The sequence below is a fragment of the Felis catus genome, chromosome D3, assembly GCF_018350175.1.
Source record: "Felis catus isolate Fca126 chromosome D3, F.catus_Fca126_mat1.0, whole genome shotgun sequence".
NCBI lineage: Eukaryota > Metazoa > Chordata > Mammalia > Carnivora > Felidae > Felis > Felis catus.
In genome coordinates this window covers 2,111,197-2,132,786 of record NC_058379.1, presented here as the reverse complement: position 1 = coordinate 2,132,786, position 21,590 = coordinate 2,111,197, and the positions used below count along the sequence as shown (strand labels likewise).

The 21,590-nt window shown below is 54.6% G+C and overlaps 2 protein-coding genes across 18 annotated transcripts in view; one reads left to right on the top strand and one right to left on the bottom strand.

Annotated features, from left to right (window-relative positions):
- PIWIL1 (piwi like RNA-mediated gene silencing 1) overlaps window positions 1-21,590 on the top strand; it is a 49,145-nt gene that overhangs the window by 25,914 nt on the left and 1,641 nt on the right. For 7 of the 9 annotated variants that reach the window (XM_019814415.3, XM_045041700.1, XM_045041699.1 and 4 more), the window contains 2 exons: window positions 1,076-1,201; window positions 3,788-3,935. In XM_019814415.3, coding sequence (XP_019669974.3) covers window positions 1,076-1,201; window positions 3,788-3,935 — 274 coding nt within the window. Of the gene's footprint in view, window positions 1-1,075; window positions 1,202-3,787; window positions 3,936-4,069; window positions 4,891-21,590 lie in introns of those variants that run through there. The other 2 variants (XM_045041702.1, XM_045041698.1) reach the window with 1 other exon arrangement.
- The window catches only part of RIMBP2 (RIMS binding protein 2), a 97,970-nt gene continuing 92,597 nt past the window's right edge, over window positions 16,218-21,590 (bottom strand). For 6 of the 9 annotated variants that reach the window (XM_045041693.1, XM_019814410.3, XM_045041694.1 and 3 more), the window contains 2 exons: window positions 18,656-18,790; window positions 16,218-16,617 (listed from right to left, as the gene is read on the bottom strand). In XM_045041693.1, the coding sequence (XP_044897628.1) occupies window positions 16,429-16,617; window positions 18,656-18,790 (324 nt within the window). In that variant the 3' untranslated portion in view covers window positions 16,218-16,428. Of the gene's footprint in view, window positions 16,618-17,426; window positions 18,179-18,655; window positions 18,791-21,590 lie in introns of those variants that run through there. The other 3 variants (XM_019814411.3, XM_023241269.2, XM_045041695.1) reach the window with 2 other exon arrangements.

Below are 21,590 nucleotides of genomic sequence, written 5' to 3'. Positions count from 1 at the left end.
CTTTGTTCTATCCAGAGCCGCAGTGACTGGGCAGCAGGGTGGTGCCTCTAAAAATACTTTCTGTTTATTGAAGTGACATTACCTCCCTGCCCCTTGTCTGTTTAGTTACTGCTACCAGGAAGGAGTGAAATTAGGTTTAACACGGAACAGAAGTTCCCATTTCGGGGTCTCTTTGACCATTTGTCCAACAGTGTACTCTAGACCACCTTCCCAAGCCAAACGTTCCAGATCCCACTGCACGTAAAGCCCGTGGCGTCCCCGAGTTTGCAATCCAGTGTACTGAGGCTCTTCAGGAGCCAGTGCTCTGGTTGGGAAAAGGGCACAGGGGAAACCGAGGCATCGATAACTGTCCTATTTATCAAACGTCCATCCCATGCCAGCAGGGTCCCAAGTGCCTTCCATGCACCAGTTCACGTATTCCGTGTTTCAAACGCTGGATTTGACGTGGGCCTTGGAGGTGGTAGAGAAGGTGTGAAAGTAGTCAAGCCGCACGTGCTGCCCTTGAAGGGCTGCCCTGCGGGGATCCAGGGCCAGGTTAGGGGCCAGCACACCTCCTCGGATGCAGAGCTGGACGCTCGGGGAGAGGGACTCAGTCCTGGTGCGGGAAAACCAAGCAGAGAGTCTCACTGGGGGAGACGCAGAGGGCACATTCTCTGCTGCCGTGGGGTGGGCTGAGGGGTGATTGGGCCCCGGGAGGGAGACGGAGACAGGGACCCCCGATTCCTCGTGAACTGGTAATGCTAGGCTGCACTCGGACACTGCTCGCACCAGCCCCCCTAGCAGGGATTTTAGACTCGAGGTCCTATTTTCCACGTAGAAGAGGCTCCGAACTGTGTGCTGAATTTAGTGGTTCAGTGTGATAGGCAGATGACGTGCTTACCTGTTGATTAGACACCAGGCACATGCACGCTGTCCCCTCACACCCTGGATCGGTGCCCTGCCCTGGGGGGGTGGGGTTCTGGTTAGAGCCACAGGAGTGGGTTGTTGATTGACTGAGAATGTGGCTAACTCCGTGTCGTTACATTCATCCGCATCTGCATCATCATCATCATCATCGTCGTCGTCGTGTTTTAAGCCCAAGACTAACAGTAATTGTGGTGAAAAAACGAGTGAACGCCCGATTTTTTGCTCAGTCTGGAGGAAGACTTCAAAACCCACTTCCTGGAACAGTTATTGATGTGGAAGTTACCAGACCAGAGTGGTAAGTTGTGTAGTGTTTGCTGAACATTGTTTTCTGCTTTACCCACTTTAACTCGTTTACTTTTTCTTATGCTTTTTTTTTTTAAATTCATTTGAGAGCAGCTCACATGTGAGCGAGCAGGGGAGGGGCAGAGAGGGAGGGAGGGAGAGAATCCATGCAGGCTCCACAGTCAGCACAGAGCCCGACACGGGGCTGGAACTCATGAACCACAAGGTCAGGACCGGAGCCTAAATCAAGAGACGCTTAACCGACTGAGCCACCCAGGCGCCTGTTACTTTTTCTTCTATTTCTTACAAATCCTAAAGTCCCCGATTAGTTTGATCCAATAGTGTTACTAAAGCCTACGATTTATTTACGTCTGAAATGGTCAACAGGTTTCTGTGCAGTTTTTCTTTGGGGGAAGAGCGTTCTTGTCTGCGGCACTAATGATCTAGAGAGGTTAGAACTGCTGCCGTAGATTGCTTTTGTCTTTTCTTTCACATCTGTATCTTCATCCCGATTGTTTTCTCAGCAAAAATGTTTAGGTCTGTAATGCTTTTAATTACCCAGAGGTCAAAATGTTTCATCTGAAACACAAGCACAGGTAAGAAAAGTGGCTTCTGAGTAAACATTTTTATGCAACCTGGGCTACACTTTGCCGTAGGAAAATAAGCTAGTAAGTAGGACGTGAGGGGCACGTGGTAATGAGATTGGCGCACAGTGTTCTGCTGTCCAGTGCTGAAGCCCGCTGGCCCCTGGGAAAGCCCCGTGTGCGGCTGGGCGCCCGGCCCGGAGGTCCTGTGGGTAGTGGGAGGTCCTCCCTCGGCCCAGGTTAGCCCCTCCTCGGGAAAGCACGCTGTTGGGACTATTCTATTTCATCGTATTGGCGCTTTTTCAAAAGGCAGATCTGGGGCGCCCGGGTTGCTCCGTCAGTTAAGCAGTGACTCTTGGTTTCGGCTCAGGTCATGATCTCGTGGTTTCTCAGTTCCAGTCCCACGTTGGGCGCTCTCTGTGCTGACAGCGTGGAGCCTGCTTGGGATTCTCCCTGTCCCCCACTTGCTCTGTCTCCCTCAAAAATAAATTTAACCAAATTTAAATTCCAAAGGTAGACTTAACCAGAATCAAGTGCAGGCCTAGGTGCGAAGCTGTTAGTGTGCTGCTCCTGTATAAACTGCGGTACAGGAGGGTTTCTTCTGCTAACTTCGTGTGGATAAACGATCATACAGGTTTCAGTTCTGTCAAGCGACCGTGAATGTGTGACCTTGGATCGTGGCAGTGCTTCAGTAGGATTCTACTGGGGGGGGGGGGGTCAGCTGAGAAAGACGGAATAGCTAAGATACTAACTTAGGTTCCTTTCCTGCAGGATCCCTTAACCAGTCAGAATGACCCCATGGTACTTTCTAGTAACGGTATTCCTGCTGTGGTAACCAGAGCTCAGGGGGTAACATGGACCCGAAGACAGCCGATGTAAACAAATTGGGTAAAATCCAAGTTGAATTAAGAAGTATGAAAACATTTCATTACTTTTATTAGATGCTATTTAAAACTTAGCTGATCATGCTATTGACATACCTGGAGAAGTCCACTTTTAAAAACGTTTCTGTTTATTTTGAGAGGGAGGACGGAAGGGAGGGAGAGAATCCCAAGCAGGCTCTGCACCGTCAGCATAGAGCCCGACCTGGGGCTTGAGCTCACGAACTGCGAGATCATGACTGAGCTGAAATCGAGCGTCAGATGCTCAACCGACTGAGCCCCCCAGGCGCCCCTGGAGAGGTCCACTTTTAAGGACTAGACCAGAGTCGGTGTCAGCTGCCAGCACTTTGGACGGTGACTTGCCTGTGTTGGGAACGGAGATTTTGACTCCAGCTCTGGTGTGAATTCTCTGTTCTTTGGGGCAGGTTGTCACTGAAACCCTCATTCTTCTAAAACACTACAGTGTTACAGATCAGTTCTGATTTTTATAATTTCTGTAGTTTTCAGCGGACCTAGCAAGTTGCACACGTAATCCACTTCAAGTCTGGTAACAGCCCCTCTGGATTGATGTTTTGTTGTCCGTCTTGTCCCTTTATGCTGCACTCCTTGGTTTTGCTTTACCGTTTGGGTCCTGAACGAATTGTGCTTATGTCCTTGGACGCTCTAGTCTAAAATTTGTTTTTTATCCTTGACGAGTAACATTAAGTGTATTTTTGTTAAGTAGCACTGGGAACAGCAAGAGGGGGAAAGGTCCTGGGGTGAAGGCAGGTTTTGGAAACCGCAGAGCCCGAAACGAGACCTCCTCCACTCACCCCCACCGTCGCTGCCTCTCCGGGCCCGTGTTACGGCTCCGTCCTCCCCTGAGCTCCCGTGTTCACCGCCGTGGAAGCAGCCCCACCGGGCGCCGAAGGTCCCGAGGCGTCAGTGACCGAGACCTCAGATACACGCAGTGGTGGCAGCTTGAACATCCTTCGCACATCAGCACTCCGAGATGGTCCGCGAACCGCAGTCTCTGACTTCAGGAGGCGCGCTCTGTCTTGAACGAGGAGGTCACGTCAGTGCGCGGGATCCCTTCGCCGTCCGCTTCAGCTCTCGTTCGCTCACGTCCGTGTGGTTTTTCTGCCGTCCTTGCAGGTATGACTTTTTTATCGTGAGCCAGGCGGTGAGAAGCGGCAGCGTCTCGCCCACGCACTACAATGTCATCTACGACAACAGCGGCCTGAAGCCGGACCACATACAGAGGCTGACGTACAAGCTGTGTCACGTCTATTACAACTGGCCGGTAAGTGTGTCCGTTCACTTCAGCGAGACTCGGAAGGCAGTTGCTGGGTTTTTAAAGGCCTTTTATGGTTAACACTGACGTGTGTCATGCACACCAGATTTAGAGTAACAGGCCCTGTGTTTCTTCCTCTAAAGGGCGTCATCCGGGTCCCGGCTCCTTGTCAGTACGCCCACAAACTGGCTTTCCTCGTGGGCCAGAGCATTCACAGGGAGCCCAACCTGTCACTGTCCAACCGCCTGTACTACCTCTGACCTCCACCAGAGGACGACACACAGCGGTTTCTGTGTTGGGAATGTAACGTCGGGCTTTTCTTAAGCCTTTTCTTTCTTTTAGCTGTTATCTTTCTAGATGAAACTTGGGGAAGGAATTAGGTCTGGAGTCTTATTTCTAGCATTGCTACTTGACTGGCTTATAGGTAAAAATTCAAATTTTATATTTTCTCTTGTTTGTTTCCTCAGCTACAGTGTGAGGATTTTTGTTTTGGAGAAAGATATGGATAAGGTGCTTTGTATTGTAAACAGACTTTTAGACTATTTGAAAAGTGGGGATTTACTCAAAAGTACTTTCAGGAGTGAGCAAGTCCTTCTTCGTAAGCCTTACGTTAATTATCTTCTTTTTGAAATATTTTCATTTAAGGAAGCTCACTAGAACTGTAAGGTGGGGTTTTATTTGGGTATCTGATCTATTTTAGAGATGAAAGCTGCCATTAAATAACCTGTACAAGGTGTGGGAACTGTATGAGACTCTGTGGAGAAGTAGGCTAATTTTTTATTTCATTTTGGGGCTAGGTGGTATAGGGGTTAAAAGAAGGTGGTTGAAAAGTTTTAAATTTCTGTCCAAAGAAACATTTTAAGACTCTTAAGAGGTCAGTAATCTAGATTAACATTACGAGTCGTTTTGCAACTGAGACATTATTCTGCTTGTTATAGAATAAAATTGGATTGTTACCCTGTTCGGGAACAGTTTGTTTTTACTGAAAGCATCTGCATTTTCATTCATTTACTGTATTTTTTTTTAAATGGGGGAGAGTTCACTCCGTCAAAGGGCTGTGATCCATTTGCAGAAGCGAAGGTCCGTGAGTTGGAGCCCCGCGTCGGGCTCTGTGCTGACAGCTCAGAGCCTGGAGCCTGTTTCGGATTCTGTGTCTCCCTCTCTCTCTGACCTTCCTCCATTCATGCCGTGTGTCTCTCTCTCTCAAAAATAAATAAACGTTAAAAAAAAAAAAAAAAAAAAAAAAAACCACCGAAATCCGCATCACTTGAACTTGAGGGTCTGCGGCTGCCATCTGCCGAGTTTGTAACACCAGAATGGGAGCCGTAGCTCAGAAGTGCAGACCAAGAAGGGTGTTGCTGAGTTGATAACCGTAGCGGTTCACGTTTGCGTATCTGTAGGAATTTTCAGGAAATTCTGCAGTTAATGAACGGAATTCACTTTTAAATGGTGCCTGTAAACGTAACGGGTGTGAATGTTAGCGATCGTACATAAACTCGTCTGAGCACGTTATACTTGTCTTTTCAAATAAATGCCTTATTAACATGAATGAAAACCATTTTATTTTCCTTTCAGTTGTAGCTAATAACTGTTGTTAACACTGATCTTGGCTATTAGCCCAGGTTCCTTAACCTACTTCCTTAACCCTGTGAACACGAGAGGGAAAGGAACAGGGCCTCGCGAGCGTTCAGAAAGCTGCCGGAGACAAGATGCCGTTGCGGAAGTTGCTTCAGAGGCCGTCCCGGTTCAAAGGGGTGTGAGGACGGCTCCCCCTGCAGCTGTGACAGATCGGTTTGGGGGATTTGTCTGTGGATTTGTAGTGCTGGCCAGTGACTTAAGTCATCAGAGCGTCATCCGTAGCAGCTTTTACACGATCTCTTAAAGGTTTCAGGTCTTTACCGATTCTTCAGGATTTCAATCTAGAGAAGTTTCAGTGGCCAAGAGACGCTCACCCAAGCCCGAAGACTTTGCTGCCACGGACGGAACATCTGCTCAAATTCGTTCCGGCCAAAAGGGTTCTGGCTTGGCTTGTTCACTCATCCCGGGCAGTGGTTCCCAGATTGAATGTTAAATGTCACCCATTCGCCTGGTCTGGGTCCGCGCCGCACCTAGGCCCAGAACCTCTGCCAGGTGAACTGTCCCGTAGATACATCCCAGGGCTTCGTCTGGGGACTTGGGCCAGTGCCAGTTGAGAAGGCGTCTGGAGCCAAGTCGACAAGAGGATATGGGGGGGGGGGGGCCTCTCTGTTGTCTTGTCTGCTTTCTTCTGCCCTGGTGTTGATGGGCCTCCTGGGGGGACAGAGAGGGCCAGAGGGTCTAGGTTTAGGTGTCCACCTCACCCCCTTGGAAGGGGCACCCTTTCCACAGTAGTGCTGGCAAAAACCCTGGCCGTCTACACCTCTGGGAACCCAAGGGATGCATGTCGGGATAGGTTGAGCCTGGCTCCCGTGCCGTGTCCAGGAGCACACGTGTGTGTGATGCCAAAGGGACGGCACCCATGGGAATGGCCGGGGCCCCTCTGCTTCAACACGTGGCAGAAACACCCGTTCCGAGCATTCCCTACTTGTCTGTCCCAGGCAAGCCCACGACCCGCCTCGCTGACACACCGACCCGCGGTCAACGCTGCGTGTCCCTGGTCTGCACCCTGCCCCTCCTGGAGGGCCCGGTGCCCCTGCCGCTGCTGCCCTGCTTCTCCAGCAGCCTGGGGTCGGCCACGGCCACGTGCAGCCCCCTCCCCCATCACTGGGGTCCCCGGACTCCCTGCTGCTGTGTCTGCTGCCACACCTGCACGCCAGACACACCCGCTCCTTCGAGGATGTGCTGTCATCGCGCCTCCCCTTGCCCCGCATCAGCGTTTGCCTGCCCCCCTCTCCGGGCCGACAAAGCCGGCGGTGTTTTTTCCATCCTAAAAAGGCCCCCGGGGCCCCTTTACGTGGGGGAGGGTCCTACCTTCATAGCAAATGGCAAAGCCAGCCACTTACTGGGGTAACTCCCTGCGGGGGGCCCGGTGGGGAGGTCGCGGCCGGCAGGAGGACAGGAGGGGGGCGGGCGGAGGGAGGGAGTTCGTCCCGGGGACCCCACAGCCCGAGGTCGGCCTCCCGAGCCACCGCAGCAGAGAGGACGGTCACACGAGCCCGCCTGGCTGTGCCGGCGGGAGTCCCTCTCGGCGCACCTGGCGGGGTCCTCGTGCGCTTCGGTGCCACGTGGGGGGCTCGCCCTGCCGCAGGCACTTCGAGGCCAGTGATGGCGGCCAGGGTCGTGCAGACCACACGGCTGTGGGCTCTGCCCTCAGCAACGCAGTGGCCGCTGGTGACGAGCCGGCCCCGCCCCAGCTTTTCTCCACTCCTCACTGGCGAGGGGACAACTGCCCCGGCCTTCCTGCTGCACAGGGGCCCGTGCGCCCTGCACCCAGCCTCAGACAACCCCGTGCTCAGAGAGCCATGATTCTGGAAGCCCCAGGCACAGGCTCGGTCTCCTTGCACGTTTCATAGCAAGGGGAGGGCGGGTAACAGTGGCCTCCTCCCGGGAGGTGGCCCTGCGCGGGGGGGGGGGGGGGGGGGGGGTTCAAAGTCTGGCACGAAGCATGCAAGCAGCCGGGCTGAATGCGGGCCACGGGGACACCAGAGTGGTTCTGCAGGCGAGCAGAGCACTGAACTTCCTGGGCCGGGATCCAGGGGTGCTGCCGAGGCCGTGTTCTGCCCCCCCCCACCCCCCGAGCTAGTTCACCCTCCTTTCTAGCAGAGGTCGAACAGTCCAGTCCTCCCAAACTCAGCCTAATCGTTCACATAAGTGCGGCAAGAACAGCGACGGGTCGTCTAGGCTCCCTTAACTCTGCTGGGGCTTCTCCTAAAGAACTTCAGTTAAAAGTTTCTTTAATGGCTTCATTTTGGGGAGCGAGTGAAAAGGGGAGGTGCAGGGAGAGACAGAGGATCTGCAGCGGACCCTGTGCTGACAGCAGAGAGCCTGGCGCGGGGCTCGAACTCACCCTCAGATCATGACCGGAGCCAAAGTCCGACGCTTAACCACCCGAGCCCCCCGCCCCCGGGCACGCTTCTCCTAAGGAATTTCAGATGGAGCCTTTAACAGCCGTTCAAGGCCAAGAGCCCCACCAGATGCTCACCCGCCAGCAGACTCGCCTGCAACACCGTCTGCAGCTTGGAGTTCCCTCCCTTCCTGAGTTCCCCAAGACCTGCCGAGGTTCCTGAGCCTGTCGGGCAGTGACCTCCCTCATTCACCTGGTCAGGCTCCCGGGAACCCCGGAAGCAAGGTGCCAGGCCAGTGTCTTCCAAGGGCTCTGTTGGGTCTGTAAAGTCAACCCTCAGTCCCTAAAGCCGTGTGGGCGCCTCGGTCTCAACTACACTTTCCAGTCAAAGCCTTGGTGGTAACAGCCGGTGTTTCCAATGACGTCACGTCACAAGAACAGATTGTCCTCAAACTTGTGCGAATAACGAACCGATTTCCTTTTGCCACAAGCCCCAGCCCCGTCCTCCTGGGTATGAACTGACACGGAATTCACCACTCACAACCCCAGGGCCTGTACCTGTTTCACCAGCGTTTTTCCCCGGGGGGAAAGCCTCTTGGATGGCACCCAGCCCCTTCGGCTTCCGAACCAAGCCACATACAGGTCTTAACACCTGCGCTGGTCGGGGAATAAAAGGCCTCCGGGAACCTGACAAGAGCCTGGAATTCATCTTCGGGACCGGGAAGGTTCATGCTGTGTCAGCGACCGCATCCCGCATCGCTTTTATCCGATGAACCGAATGACCCCGCCCTGGGCTCTTGCCAGCACCGACCTGCCATCCTCCGGACGTCACGCCGTACTGACGCGGCCGCTGCAGACCGAGGGTGACTCTCGGGGTCCGCAACCTGAGTTCACCTGCCCTGGTTAGATCCAGACCCTGCGGAACGTCTACACCCACGTGTACGCAGGGATGGGGTAACTACGCGCCAGGAAACGGGGGGAAGAAGCCCGCGGATCCGTAGAGACTAACGGGAGCTTGCTGATCTGTCCCCTGTAACCATCGATAAGCCTCTCTCCCCCAGATTTCAAGGGTTTCTTCAGGTAGGTGTGCATCCAGCTCCAATGCCTATCGGAGCTGGTTCGGTCTGTAGCAGGACCAGCAGGACCAGCAGACGCTCGGGGCGCTCCCAGCTGCAGACCCTAGAGGGCAACGTTGTCCCTACCCTGGTCTCCACCCCGAAATTCCTCCATTACCGGACGGGCGCTCGGCACACCAGTTTCTGAACCTTCTTTCAAGGAAATAAACTCCTTTCCCTGAGGTCGTGCCTTCCACACGTGAGACAAGACCGGATCGGCGTGTTCCGATTTTCTCCCGGGTGCCAGATGCGACATCTTGCCACAGCTGGGAGAGGCCTGGATGGGCTCCTTCCCATCGTCGTCGGCAGGATCCTGTGTTCCCAATTTTCCCACCCGTCCGTCTGGTCTCCCTGCTGTGGGAGTCTCGGCGAAGCCGGTCTCCACCGCGGCTGCCGGAGCAGCAGGTGCGGCCTCCATACCGGCCTCTAAGTGCCGGGCGGGCTGCACGTTCCCAGCCAATCACATTAGCCAAGGGCCGGGGTCCTCTCGCGCAGTGACTGAGGCCACCCGTGACCCCCCAGACCCATGTAACGTACTACGGTGCCCCCGGCGTCGCAGCCGGGACGCCCAACCTGCCACCGCCTCGGCCCCTTTGCTCCACCAACGCCACGGACAAGGGGAAGGCCCCCCCTCACCCTGGGCAGCCCCCTCGCCCATCCGCGCCTCTCTGGTTTCCGCCTCCTCAGGAGGTGGAGGAGGGTCCGTGTACCCTCCAGACCGAGAAGACCCTTCACTTCCGAAACACACGCACGCCAGCCCACCGCTCGCTGTCGTTCGGGGCGACTTACCGCAGCAGACGACCCAGGACACCCCGGCCACGCTCCGTGCAGGACGGCCCGCAGCCCGCAGCTTTTATGGAGCATGGCCGTGAGGGCCTCTGCGAGTTCTCTGCAGGGGCGCCACCTGTATGCCTGGGGGCGGGGTCTCTGCGGGTTCTCTGCAGGGGCGCCACCTGTATGCCTGGGGGCGGGGTCTCTGCGGGTTCTCTGCAGGGGCGCCACCTGTATGCCTGGGGGCGGGGTCTCTGAGTTCTCTGCACTGGAGGGGAACCCAAAATAGACCTAGGACGCCCCCTTAAAATTCTGTTGCCCTCAACCCTCTCATTTCCTCCGCACCCGGTGGTCTTACCGAGATTCCCGCCCTCCCCCCCCCCCCCGCCCCGTTCCCGTGTTGCTAATCGGTGGGTTCCCAGCACTCACACCCCACACCCATGTCCCCTGCCTCGGAAGCGCTCCCTGTGTCCGGCTTCTGGGGTGCCGTGCTCCGATGTCCCTCCGCCCCCCTCCCCGGGGCCTCCCGGCTCCACGGAGGGGTGCCTCCGGGTCTATCTGCAGAACCCCTTGGTAACTCCGTCCGTCCCCACGGCTCACTTCTGCGCAAGCGCTTCCCAGATCCACCCACTTTTATCCCGTCTCCCTCCCGAGGCTGGCTCGGGAGGGCAGTGACTTGTGTCCGCTTCACTGGCGTCTTCGCGGTGTGGTTCTCAGCCACCGAGCCGGTACCGCCACTCCTGCACTCGTGTTCCCTGGGCGCGGCCGAGTTCAGGAACCCTGTCTACTCAGCCACCTGTGGCACACGCCGCGCACCCGAGTCGCTTGTCCTGCGCGAGCACCCATCCGGGCCTGGGACCTGGACACGGGTGCCCGCCGCCCTGCCAGGGCTGACGACTGGGATGCCAGCACACCAGGAGGGGCCAGCCGCCCGCGCGGGCAGCGGCCGTCAGGCCCCGAGCCCCAGCCTGTGGCCGCACCTCAGCGGTCCTGCCGCCGGCGGGTTTCCTTTCTGGGCCCCGGCTGCGCAGGCGCGGCCACCCCACCCTCGTCCGCGCTGCCCAGGCCCCCGCCCCACCCCCTCCCACCCCGCTCCTGTCCGGTACAAGGGTGCGATGGGGGGGTGGGGGGGCGCCAGGGGCAGCCCTCCGAAGGGGGTCTCCGCGGTCCCGGCTGCTCCTGGCCCCGGGGCCACCACACCCGCCCTGTAAGTGGCCGGGACACAAGGCTTTGCTCCAGGGCCTTGGAGCTCCTACCTTAATCTGCAGGGTCTCCGCCCTTCCCGGTCCGGCCCCCAGGCCTGCAAGCCGCGGGCGGGCAGTCTGCGCACCTTCTTTCTGGACAACACGTCCCTTGTATTCCCGCTCACCCGACCTCTGTCTTAAATCCACTCACCGAGTTCCAACCTACACCTCCGCATACCCGGCTGGACGAGCTTCGGCAAATGCCTACACTCGCTCTCTGCCATCGTCAGATTTAGAAAACGTCTATTGCCTCCCTGCCCCTTTGCGAAGAGTCCTTCCCACCTGGTCCCCAAGCAACCAACGACGTGCCTTCCACCTGCTCTGGGATTTAGGACCACGAAATCCCGCACCCGTGCTGCTCTGGGCAGAGTGTTTCAAGGACAAACCCACGTGACTGTGTAAGTGGCGTATTTGCTAAGCTGTGTTCCGTCCCATGCGGTTCCATGTTTATTCACCAACGCAGGGATATCTGGGGTGTTTCACGCGTGGGGCTAGTACAACTAACTGTAGAAATTTCTGAAGGCTTTACGCGAGTATCTACTTTTCTCTCTCGTGGGCAGACACGCGGACACGGGCCTAGTAGACCTGCGAGCTAAGAGTCTGACTGGATGGAAGCCGCCCGGGCCCCGCTCTGCAAGACACGACTCCGGCCGCCCCGTGTCTTCACCCATATTTGATGATGTCGGTCTTTTTAATTTTCACAGAATTTTAAAATGTTTAAATTCAACCTAAGATTAAGCACACCCATAGCAGTGGGCGTAGAATGTTCTCTCGTTTGGGTTATTAACTGCATTTCCCTGCTGGCAAACGATACTGAGCATTTTTTTGCTTGCACACTGGCCGTTCTTGCATCTTTTATAAAATACGTGTTCAGGACACTGGGTGGCTCAGTTGGTTGAGCATCTTTTTTTTTTTTTTTAATGTTTATTTTTGTTTTTGAGAGAGACAGAGGCAGAGCATGAGGCAGAGAGAGAGGCAGACACAGAATCTGAAACCGGCTCCAGGCTCCGAGCTGTCAGCACAGAGCCCGACACGGGGCTCAAACTCACATCATGACCCGAGTGGAAATCGAGAGTGAGATGTTCAACCAACTGAACATACTCTAATGAAATCTGCATTCTTAAATTAAAAAAAAAATGCTTTCATCTTTATTTATTTTTGACACAGAGAGAGCGGGAGCAGGGGAGGGGCAGAGAGAGAGGGAGACACGGAATCCGAAGCAGCTCCAGGCTCCAAGCTGTCAGCACAGAGCCTGATGTGGGGCTTGAACTCATGAACTGTGAGACCATGAGCCGAACCGAAGTCAGTCGCTTAACCGACTGAGCCAGCCAGGAGCCCCAATCTCCCTGTCTCTACGCCCTTCCCCTTCTCCTGCTCTCTCAAAATAAAATTTAAAAAGTTCAAATCTTCCGCACATTTAAAAAAAAATTTGGTCTTATTGAATTGGAAAATGTTTTTCTACCTTCTAGACAATTCTTTTGTCAGATACACGTGCTATGCATTATGCTGCTGTCTCCCAGTTTCCGGCTTGCTGTTTTGTTCTCTTAAGTATCATTCAGAGAGAAGACACTTTTCAATCTGCTGAGGTCCTGTTACCAGGGTGCACTTTTTTCCGGCCAAATTTCTCCGTTTTCTTCTAGCAGCTTGATAGCTTTAACTTTTTCATTTAGGGCGGCGATCTGTTTGGGATTAATATTTGTGCACCACGTGAGAGGAGGGTCAGTTTCCCACCTCCTCCCCTGTAAGTAGCTCTTTCTGCAACATTTCTTTCTAGAAAAGACCATACTTCACGTCTTCCCCTACTGAGCTGTCTCGGTACCTTTGTTGCAAATGAACGCACCACATACGTATGAGTCTACTTCCGGACTCCCCAGTTCATCCCAGTGATTTCAACGTGCGCATTTTACACAAAACCAACACTGCCTCCGTCACTGTAGCCTTACAAGTCTCAAAATCGGGCCACGTGACTCTTTTCTTTTTAAAAAAAAATTTTTTTAACGTTTTATTTATTTTTGAGACAGAGAGAGACAGAGCACGAACGGGGGAGGGGTAGAGAGAGGGGGAGACACAGAATCCGAAGCAGGCTCCAGGCTCTTGAGCCGTCAGCCCAGAGCCCGACGCGGGGGCTCGAACTCAGGGACCGCGAGATCGTGACCTGAGCTGAAGTCGGACGCTCAACCGACTGAGCCACCCAGGCGCCCCCACGTGACTCTTTTCAAACTCTGTTCAATCTTTCTCAAAATTGTCTCGGCTGTTGTAGATCATTTTGCATTTCTGTATCAGGACTTAAACCAGCTCCTCAATTTCTAGAAAAAGCTTGCTGGGATTCTGACTGGGATTTCACTAAATCAACAGATCCGCTTGGGAGAAATTGGAAATTGAACATTACATTTTCTACACCACCAACATATCCCATTTAAGAGCTCTTTTATTTCTAAGTGATGTTCTTTCTTTTTCAGTATACAGGTTTTGCTCACATTTTGTTCACTTTACCCTGAAGTATTTCACGGTTTTGATGCTAATATAACTAATCACGTGTATTTTTATTTTATTACTGTACCGCTTCTCTTTTAATTTCGGTCCTAATTGTTCCCTGCTGGTTTGTAGAAATACCGATGATCCGTGTACGCTGACCTTGTACCTGTTCTCTTGCCCGATGCACGGGAGTTCCAACAGCATCTTGTAGCTGACTTAGCATCATATCATCTGCACATAAACACCATTTTGCTCCTTTCTTTCCAAACGGTGTGATTTTTCTTTCCCCTCCTTTCCTTCTTGTGCTGCCTGGAAGCCCAGTACGATGTTGAATACAAGTAGTCAAATGGACGCGCCTGTGTTGTTTTTGATGGAAAGAAAGAAGCGGTCAGTGTTTGCACCATTAAATATGGGGTTGGCCGTTAATTTTATGAAGTTGAGATCAACTCCTTTCTTTGCCGAGTTTCTTGAACAGGTGTTTTAATCTGCTAATATTTTGTTTAGGGTTTTTAAAACAATTCACGGTGCTCTTGGTCTGTAGATCTCTTGTAACGTCCCTGTCTGGTTTTGGTATCAGGATACGGCTGACCTAAGGGGTCTGGGCATCTGTCTTCTCTCCAGGAGTTGTGTACGGTCGGCATCATTTATTCCTTAAACGTTCAGTAGTATTCGCCAAAGCTAAGCGCAGCTCACACTGTCTCGGGTTTGCCAACATATTTTGGGAAATTTGTAAATTTTTTCAAAGATGTAGAGGAACATTAGTTCTGGCTACTTTTGCTCATTTTTTTTTTTTTTTTGAGAAATTGTCATTTTTTTTTTTTTTTTTTACTGTGGTAAAGTATACGCAGGAAACTTCGCCATTTCAACCATCTTTTTTTTTTTTTAATTTTTTTTTCAACGTTTTTTATTTATTTTTGGGACAGAGAGAGACAGAGCATGACCGGGGGAGGGGCAGAGAGAGAGGGAGACACAGAATCGGAAACAGGCTCCAGGCTCTGAGCCATCAGCCCAGAGCCCGACGCGGGGCTCGAACTCACGGACCGCGAGATCGTGACCTGGCTGAAGTCGGGCGCTTAACCGACTGCGCCACCCAGGCGCCCCTCAGCCATCTTTAATTGTGTAGTGGCGCAAAGTGCATTCACACCGTTGCGTAGACTTTAATTTATAAAATCAGCATTTCTTGAACTAGAATTCTTTTTTTTAACTTCAGACGTGCCGTTGAATCTAGCACGGTTTTTTCATTAGTTCTTCAAGGTGGATTCATCTTGGGCAACTAAAGCTCTGTGCCCTCCGACCTTCCCGTGCCCCCCTCCCCCGGCCCTGGCACCCAGCATCCCGCTCTCGTGGGTCGGTCTTGGATCTCACACGTACACGACATTGTGCGGTGTTCTCTAGTCCCATCATTTGAAGTGTAAAGCTGCCAAGGGAAAGGTTACAAATACGGCCGGGGTTCACCCTCGAAGCCTTGGCTGTACGAGAGTGGTCCTCGCGCACAAGAGATACCCACTCAGAGCCAACTGCCTCCGTTTCCCCGAGCGGGGCCGTCTGTCGCCTGTGCGCACGGGACAAAGGAGTTCTGGGAGGCTGCTCTGATGAAAAAGCGCTTGAAACAAAGACACAGAGTAAACGGCCTTGTATAAAATAACAAATTTTATTCCTAGAAAATATTTTACACTAACTGAACACATGCACACACGCACACGATACGTAACCACACGCTGAGTAATTTCCTTTTAATAAATGGACCACACACTAATATATTACAATTTACAATAGAGGTTTTGAAGACACAATGGGGGAAAGCTTGGTCATTCGTTTATAAACCTTCCATAAATTACAAAAGAAAGGCAGTCTGAAAAGTATGTATAAAGAGTAAAAACAATTTACAAGTGGACAAGAATTACAAAATAGAAACCATCAAATACATCTGCCGGCAACTTTGCAAGTCTCTTGTTCGAGTGCCAGTGGTGGAGACTGGTGTGGAATCGATGTGAACAGACTGAGATTTCGGGGGCTGTACGTGTGGCTTGTGCATCGTGGGGGCTGCTCTACTGTGTGTTGCTCGCTGCTGGGGGCTGGGGGGGGGGCGGGCACTGGACAAACACGGAAGTAACAGAAATGCATTTGCCACGAGAGGGGACACGGAAAGCCATGAGCCTGGTCGGCTTCCTGGCAGGTTGGAGGAGTGGGACTTGTCCGAACAAAGTCCCTCCCTCCCTCCCTCTCTCTCTCTCTCTGTTTTTGAATGATCTGAGTAAGTAAACATTTCTTTTCTGTGTTTCTGTGTTACCGGCTGGCTTGGAAAGACGAGAAGCCGGGATTCGGAATGCACAACTCGATTCCAGAGCAGTGTGTCTGTGGGGGTGACGAGCGCTGAATGTACAACACGTACGAAGTGCACACCGTAGATTTTATTGGACAGTACAAACCATTGTGCGTTTATAAGGCAGAACATCAAGGCGGTTAAACTAGGAGTTTCAAGACCAGAGTTAGAGTGAGTTATGCGTCATGAGGCAAGCATTCTGGAAAGGGGGTCAAGGTGGAAACCATTCCTTTAAGGGCGGATGACAAATGCACAGAGACCGGAGGAGCCCGAGGAGGCCCTGGCCCCCCGCGTGTGTGCAGAGGAGCACCCCCCCCCCCGGCCTCCAGGCAGCCCTCGGGCAAGAGCGGGGGTGGGGGGTGGGGGTTGGGGGTTGGGGAGGGAGGGGGGGCGGGGGGGAGGCTGGGGGGAGGGGCACCAGCAGCTCTTTGTCCTTGCGGTGGCCTTAAAGTGCGCGGTGGCGCAAAGAGCGTTTCTCTACCGGTGTCAGGGGAGAAGAGTGTTTGTTTAGGAAGGTACTTGAGTCATGAAAGCCCTAGTTTGGAATTAAGGAGAATTACGGAGGTGTGGGAGTTGTCCAGAAGCACATGGGTCATTTCACTGCACCCAGCCTTTTCAGCAGTTTCTTGCCTTTGGAAAGCAGCCCCTTTTTCTTTTTCGAGGACATTTCCCTGCCTCTCCCAGGACTACCAGTACCCATAGATGACGTAGGTGACCCCGAATGGAGATGGGCTGAGGGGGATGACGCTCTCCTTGCTGTACCTGAACCCTCGGGAGGAACCTAGTAGGTACAGTGTGACAGTTTATTGAGTGCGTGCGCGCCAACAACATCCATCCACTCGGTGACATCACAGTGTCCCCGTCTCCCACCAGGCAAGACAAGGGGCGGCCCGCGGCTTCCCTCGGGGTGGAAAGGGGGCCCCGCAGCGGGCCCGAGGGGGACGGCCTGGCCACCACCGGCTGCTTTGCCGTCACTTTGTCTTCGGGGCTGGGGGCGGCCGTTGCTTCGGCAAAACAAAGCTGGGTAGTAATTTACTTTGTAAGTCAAGACCAAATGCGGGAGCGTGGGAGGTGGGGGTGCCGCTTTGAGTGGAAGTGGCCGAGGACCCCTCGGCATCGTACGAGCGAACGCTCTGAAAGGGGGCTTCGGGGGCTCGGCTATGGAAGTGCGGACCGTGGCGGGGACGTCCCCGGGGGGCGGGCGGCGGGGGGGGGGGGCGGGTTAGTGGGCTACAGCAGACGGCACACCGGTTGAAAGAAAAGAAAAACTAAAATGAACCTCAATTGCAATCAAAGGAAGCGTCAAGCCCTTGTCGCCTTTCATCATTTCCAAGCGACTGGAGAGGAGGTTTTGCCAACACGGCGCGCGCCGCGGTGCCTGCGGGTCCTCCGCGCGCTGGCACCCGGCGCGTCCCGTCCCCATCCCCGTCCCCGTCCCCGCGCTCGACGCGCCGGAGACCCGGGTCCTCCGCCCCGCACCCCTCGCCTCCCCGGCCGCGACCTCTGCCTAGCACGGGTGTTCGGGAGCCAGCAGGCACACGAGAGGCGCCAAGGGCCTGACGCTTGCTTGGATTTAAAATCAAGGTCTCGTTCCAATGGAAAACACCTAGTAAAGCATCCCAAAGGACACCTGAAGATACCATCTATGCGTCTGAGGCAATCATTGGAGCTGCATGTGTCGCAAAGCTCAGTACTGCACTGGGGCCCCCGCCCGTGTGCTCGGAACACGTGTTTGTGCTTTGGCGAGGAGGCTCGGCTCGCTCGCGCGAGAGAGGTACGGTGGCCCGAGCGAAGCTCGCCTGGCACGCCAGCCGGCCCGGGGCGTGTTCGGGGCCAACGCTAGGCGGCTGCACGCCCACTACTCATCTGCTTGATCTCGAGTTAACGTGTTTGAGAGTGAGATCTCCTAGAGTAAACAGAGCTGTGAGCTTGTGCTTTTTCCGAGGGGGGCTAACGATGCGATATGCAGCTTCAGTTATGAGGAGACATTGGAACATTCTCTATGTAAACAAACAATTAGCCTGTTAAGAAATATGTTCCCAATGTTGGCCTTTGAAATGTTCTTAATGGAGACAGTAGGAAATGATTTTTCGAGATGATTATTCTACTACAGATTCAGTTGCTTTACAACTGAGGCCAGTAACGGCCTGAAGTTTTAGGTCCAATGAGTTTTTGAGACATATTTCTTTTTTTTTTTTTTAAAACCCCACAGTGAAGCCTTAAGTCTACTGCACTCGTCCATGTAAGGTAGCTTAAGTTGGTATCTTTATAGGTATCTTCAGCTGCTCACTTACGTGAAGGGCTACAGTGCCTGATTAGGGTGTGAAATGAACACTCTTCTTCTGTTTCCAAGCAGATGAGCAAAGAAATAAAAATATATATATATAAAAATGTAATATATAAAAACTGGCAGTGATGGAAAAAAATAAAAATGAGACACTACACATGAATGTAATCTAATAGTCACTTATGCTCGAGGAGCCCTCGGGTCTGTGGTAAGAGATCTGAAACCCTGGCGGGGCAGGCGGCCGCCAGTGCCCCCTGGACGGAAGGACTAGCCGACCCCTTCGCTCTCAACCGAACCGGAATGTGCGTCTATGCTGTAGGACGGGGGCTCCCTTGGTGAGGAAAGGCGGATTTGGAAGAATCGAGAGGGTCTGTTTTGGCGAACTAAACAAGCTTGCGTAAGAATCTCGAGGCACAACCCCCAGGGAAGGGCGGAGACAAAAAAAGATACAAAAATACCAGCACAAGGACTGTGGCAGGCCGTACGTGGCAGAGCGGGACACAAGTCAAAACTGCTGGGGGCGTGTGCTTACCCGTTTGGCCTTGGAGCGCGGCGGTGCGTCTCGGGAGTAGTGACAGGGCGCGTCGGAAAGGTAGACCTCCACGTCGTCAGGCACTTCCTCCAGGAAGTTGGAAGGGACAAGGCCTTTCTGCCCATTAAGTTCCCCCTGGAAGCACAGAAGAACGAGTTACCCTGTTTTTCCGGAACCCGACCTCCTGCTCCAGTCGCGGGAGGGAAGCTTCGAGCCGCGTGGCCTGCTGGGTCTGTTCTGGCTCAACAGCAGAGGAACTTCCAAAGGGACCCCGGTGTGTCCAAACCCACCCTGGTCACGGGAACAGCCGCACGACACGCCGACCGAGCTCCCCGGGGTCTGCGTCTGGCCGGTCTGGGCTGACGCCGAGGCACCTGTGTCTCGGGCAAGGGGCAAGGGGCCTGGGGCCACTCCTGGGCACCACGGGCTGGGATGCCCTCACGGAGCGGCCGTCGACCCCGGCTGCCCTCAGAATCCCTACGGAGCCTTGAAAAACACCATCTGTGCGGCACGCGGGTCCAGACGGACTGAACCCATCCGGGGCGATGTGACGTGTGGGCAAGACGGGGAGCTACTGATCCGTCCACACACGTCATCTCTCTAAAAATCCAAACAACGTGGGCAAATGAAAGCACCTGCTGACCCCTCCTCGGACGATACTGCTTCCCCCCCAGAACGTTCTCTCCTTTCCATATCTACACAGGTCGCCATCCACGGGACATCTGTACCCAGCAGGTCACAGCCACCTAATGGCTTCTTCCCCACCACCCCCAATACAAACCTGCCCCCACGGTGCCCAGAACCAAGTCCCAAACTGGTGACCCCCGGTGTGCATGGGAATCTGCGTCCCTCTTCACAAGTCTAGGAAACGACAGCATGGGACGGGCAGCCGACTCCCTCAGAACCAGAAACTGCGCCCAAGGACACGGCCAACAGCGTGAAAAGGGAACCTACAGGATGGGAGGGTAGCTGCAAGCCATTTATCTGAGAAGCAGTTAACGTCCAGAACGCGTCAAGCGCTCTCAACACCACAACAAGAAACCGATTAAAAAACGCACAGGCGCCTGGGGGGCTCCGTCTGTTAAGCAACCGACTCTTGATTTCAGCTGACGTCATGATCTCACAGTGTAGGGGTTCAAGCCCCACTTCAGGCTCTGCACTGACGGCACGGAGCCTGCCTGGGATTCTCTGTCTCCCTCTCTCCCTCCTCCTCCCCTGCCTACGCTTTCTCAAAATTAATACACGTTTTTAAAAAACGGACAAAGGACTTGCATAGACACTTCCCCTGAGAAAAGACACATAAATGGCCACCAAGCACATGAGAAGATGCTCAACATCGATCGACATGAACGTCTTAGAGAAACGTAAGTCAAAATCCCAGGATACCACCTCACATCCGTTAAATGGACAGGACACAAAACAAAATCAATTAAAGAAAAAAACGACCAGAAAATAGTGTTGCCGAAAACACGGACAAGCCGGAACCCTCGTGCGCTTGCTGGTGGGGACGTGGAACGGAGTGGCTGCCGGGGGCAAAACCGTCCAGCAGCCCCAGTTGAACGCAGAAGCACCACCCGACCCAGCGATTCCACTCCTGGGGCCCAGACCCCCGAGAGCTGGAAGCAGGGTCCGAGGGACGTGTCCGTGCAGCACGCTCACGACTGTGTACTTCACGGGAGCCACGTGCCCCTGACGGGGGTGAACGGGGAGCCAACCCGTGTCCCCACCACGGAGCAGCACTCGGGGGCGGACACGTGCTACGACGTGGGTGGCCCCGCGGGACTCGTGCCCGGTGAAGGCGGGCGGAACAGAATTCACGCGGTGACCGCATTTCCATGAGGCCCCGACAGCAGGCGTGTCCACGCGGACAGAGGGCAGACGGGGGGGGGGGGGGGCTGGGACCGGGGGTCGGGGGATGGGGGAGGGTAAAGGCTAACTGTGTTCAGTGGCGACGGAGTCTCGGGTTTGCGGGACGGCGACCGTGTGGCGTCTGCGTCACGCCGGGAACGTATCCGCCACCACTGAACGGCACGCCTGACGACGAGGACGGCCAATTGTACGGTTTTTGCGATTAAAAATAAAACTTAATTAAGCAAGAGAGGCGGCCCCAGGTACCTCCCACGTCTCCCCAGCAAGAACTGTCGCTGGGCCCGGGACGCACATGCCCAGGGGCACCTGCCCTGGCTTCGACCCTGGAGACCCCTCTCCCCTTTCTGGCGACCCCCCAATCCTCCTTCCTGAGGCCTCAGCTAACTTCCTCAGCGTCCCTTAGACTCTCTCTAGGACACGTGCTCCCGGGCCTCTGCTCACATCGAGGGTCCCCAGTCACATCTCCACGCGGGCACTCAAGCGTCTCTGCGGCCCAGACGTCTCTCAGGAAACCCGGCCCCACCAGACTCCCCGGCAGCATCAGAGAACTCGGCTCCTTCGGGTGAGGCCGCGGGCGGCTCGCGTCTGGGGGACGTGGGACCGTGTCCCGTGTCCCGTGGGAACGCACAGCCTCACGCTCAGCTCCCTGGTGGTGCCGTGTTCACCTCATGCAGGCCTGCCGCTCCCCGACTCAGGACGGCCCTGTGCACGCTGGCGTCCAGGCGGACCCCTGCTCCGGGCCTCCCGCAGGCCGTCTTAGGAACGCACGCGTCGGAAGTGCTCACGACCCCCTCGTGGTCGCCCTCTCTGCTACGTGCTGCTGCATCTGACCTTCCGGTGGCCACTAGAATCTTCCAGGATCAACGGCACGGAGGCCGCTCCGTCTTGGAGAGGGTCAGATGTCCTCCAGCTCGCTATTTGCCAAAGCACGTTTTTCTCTCCACCGTGTCCTTACGCCCGTGTTCCCAAGGGCACCCATCACCTGAGGCAGAATCTGGGGGTCCTCCCGGACGACACTCTTACCCCAACTAACGGCCTGAGCTCTGGGTGATACAGACGCCAGCTG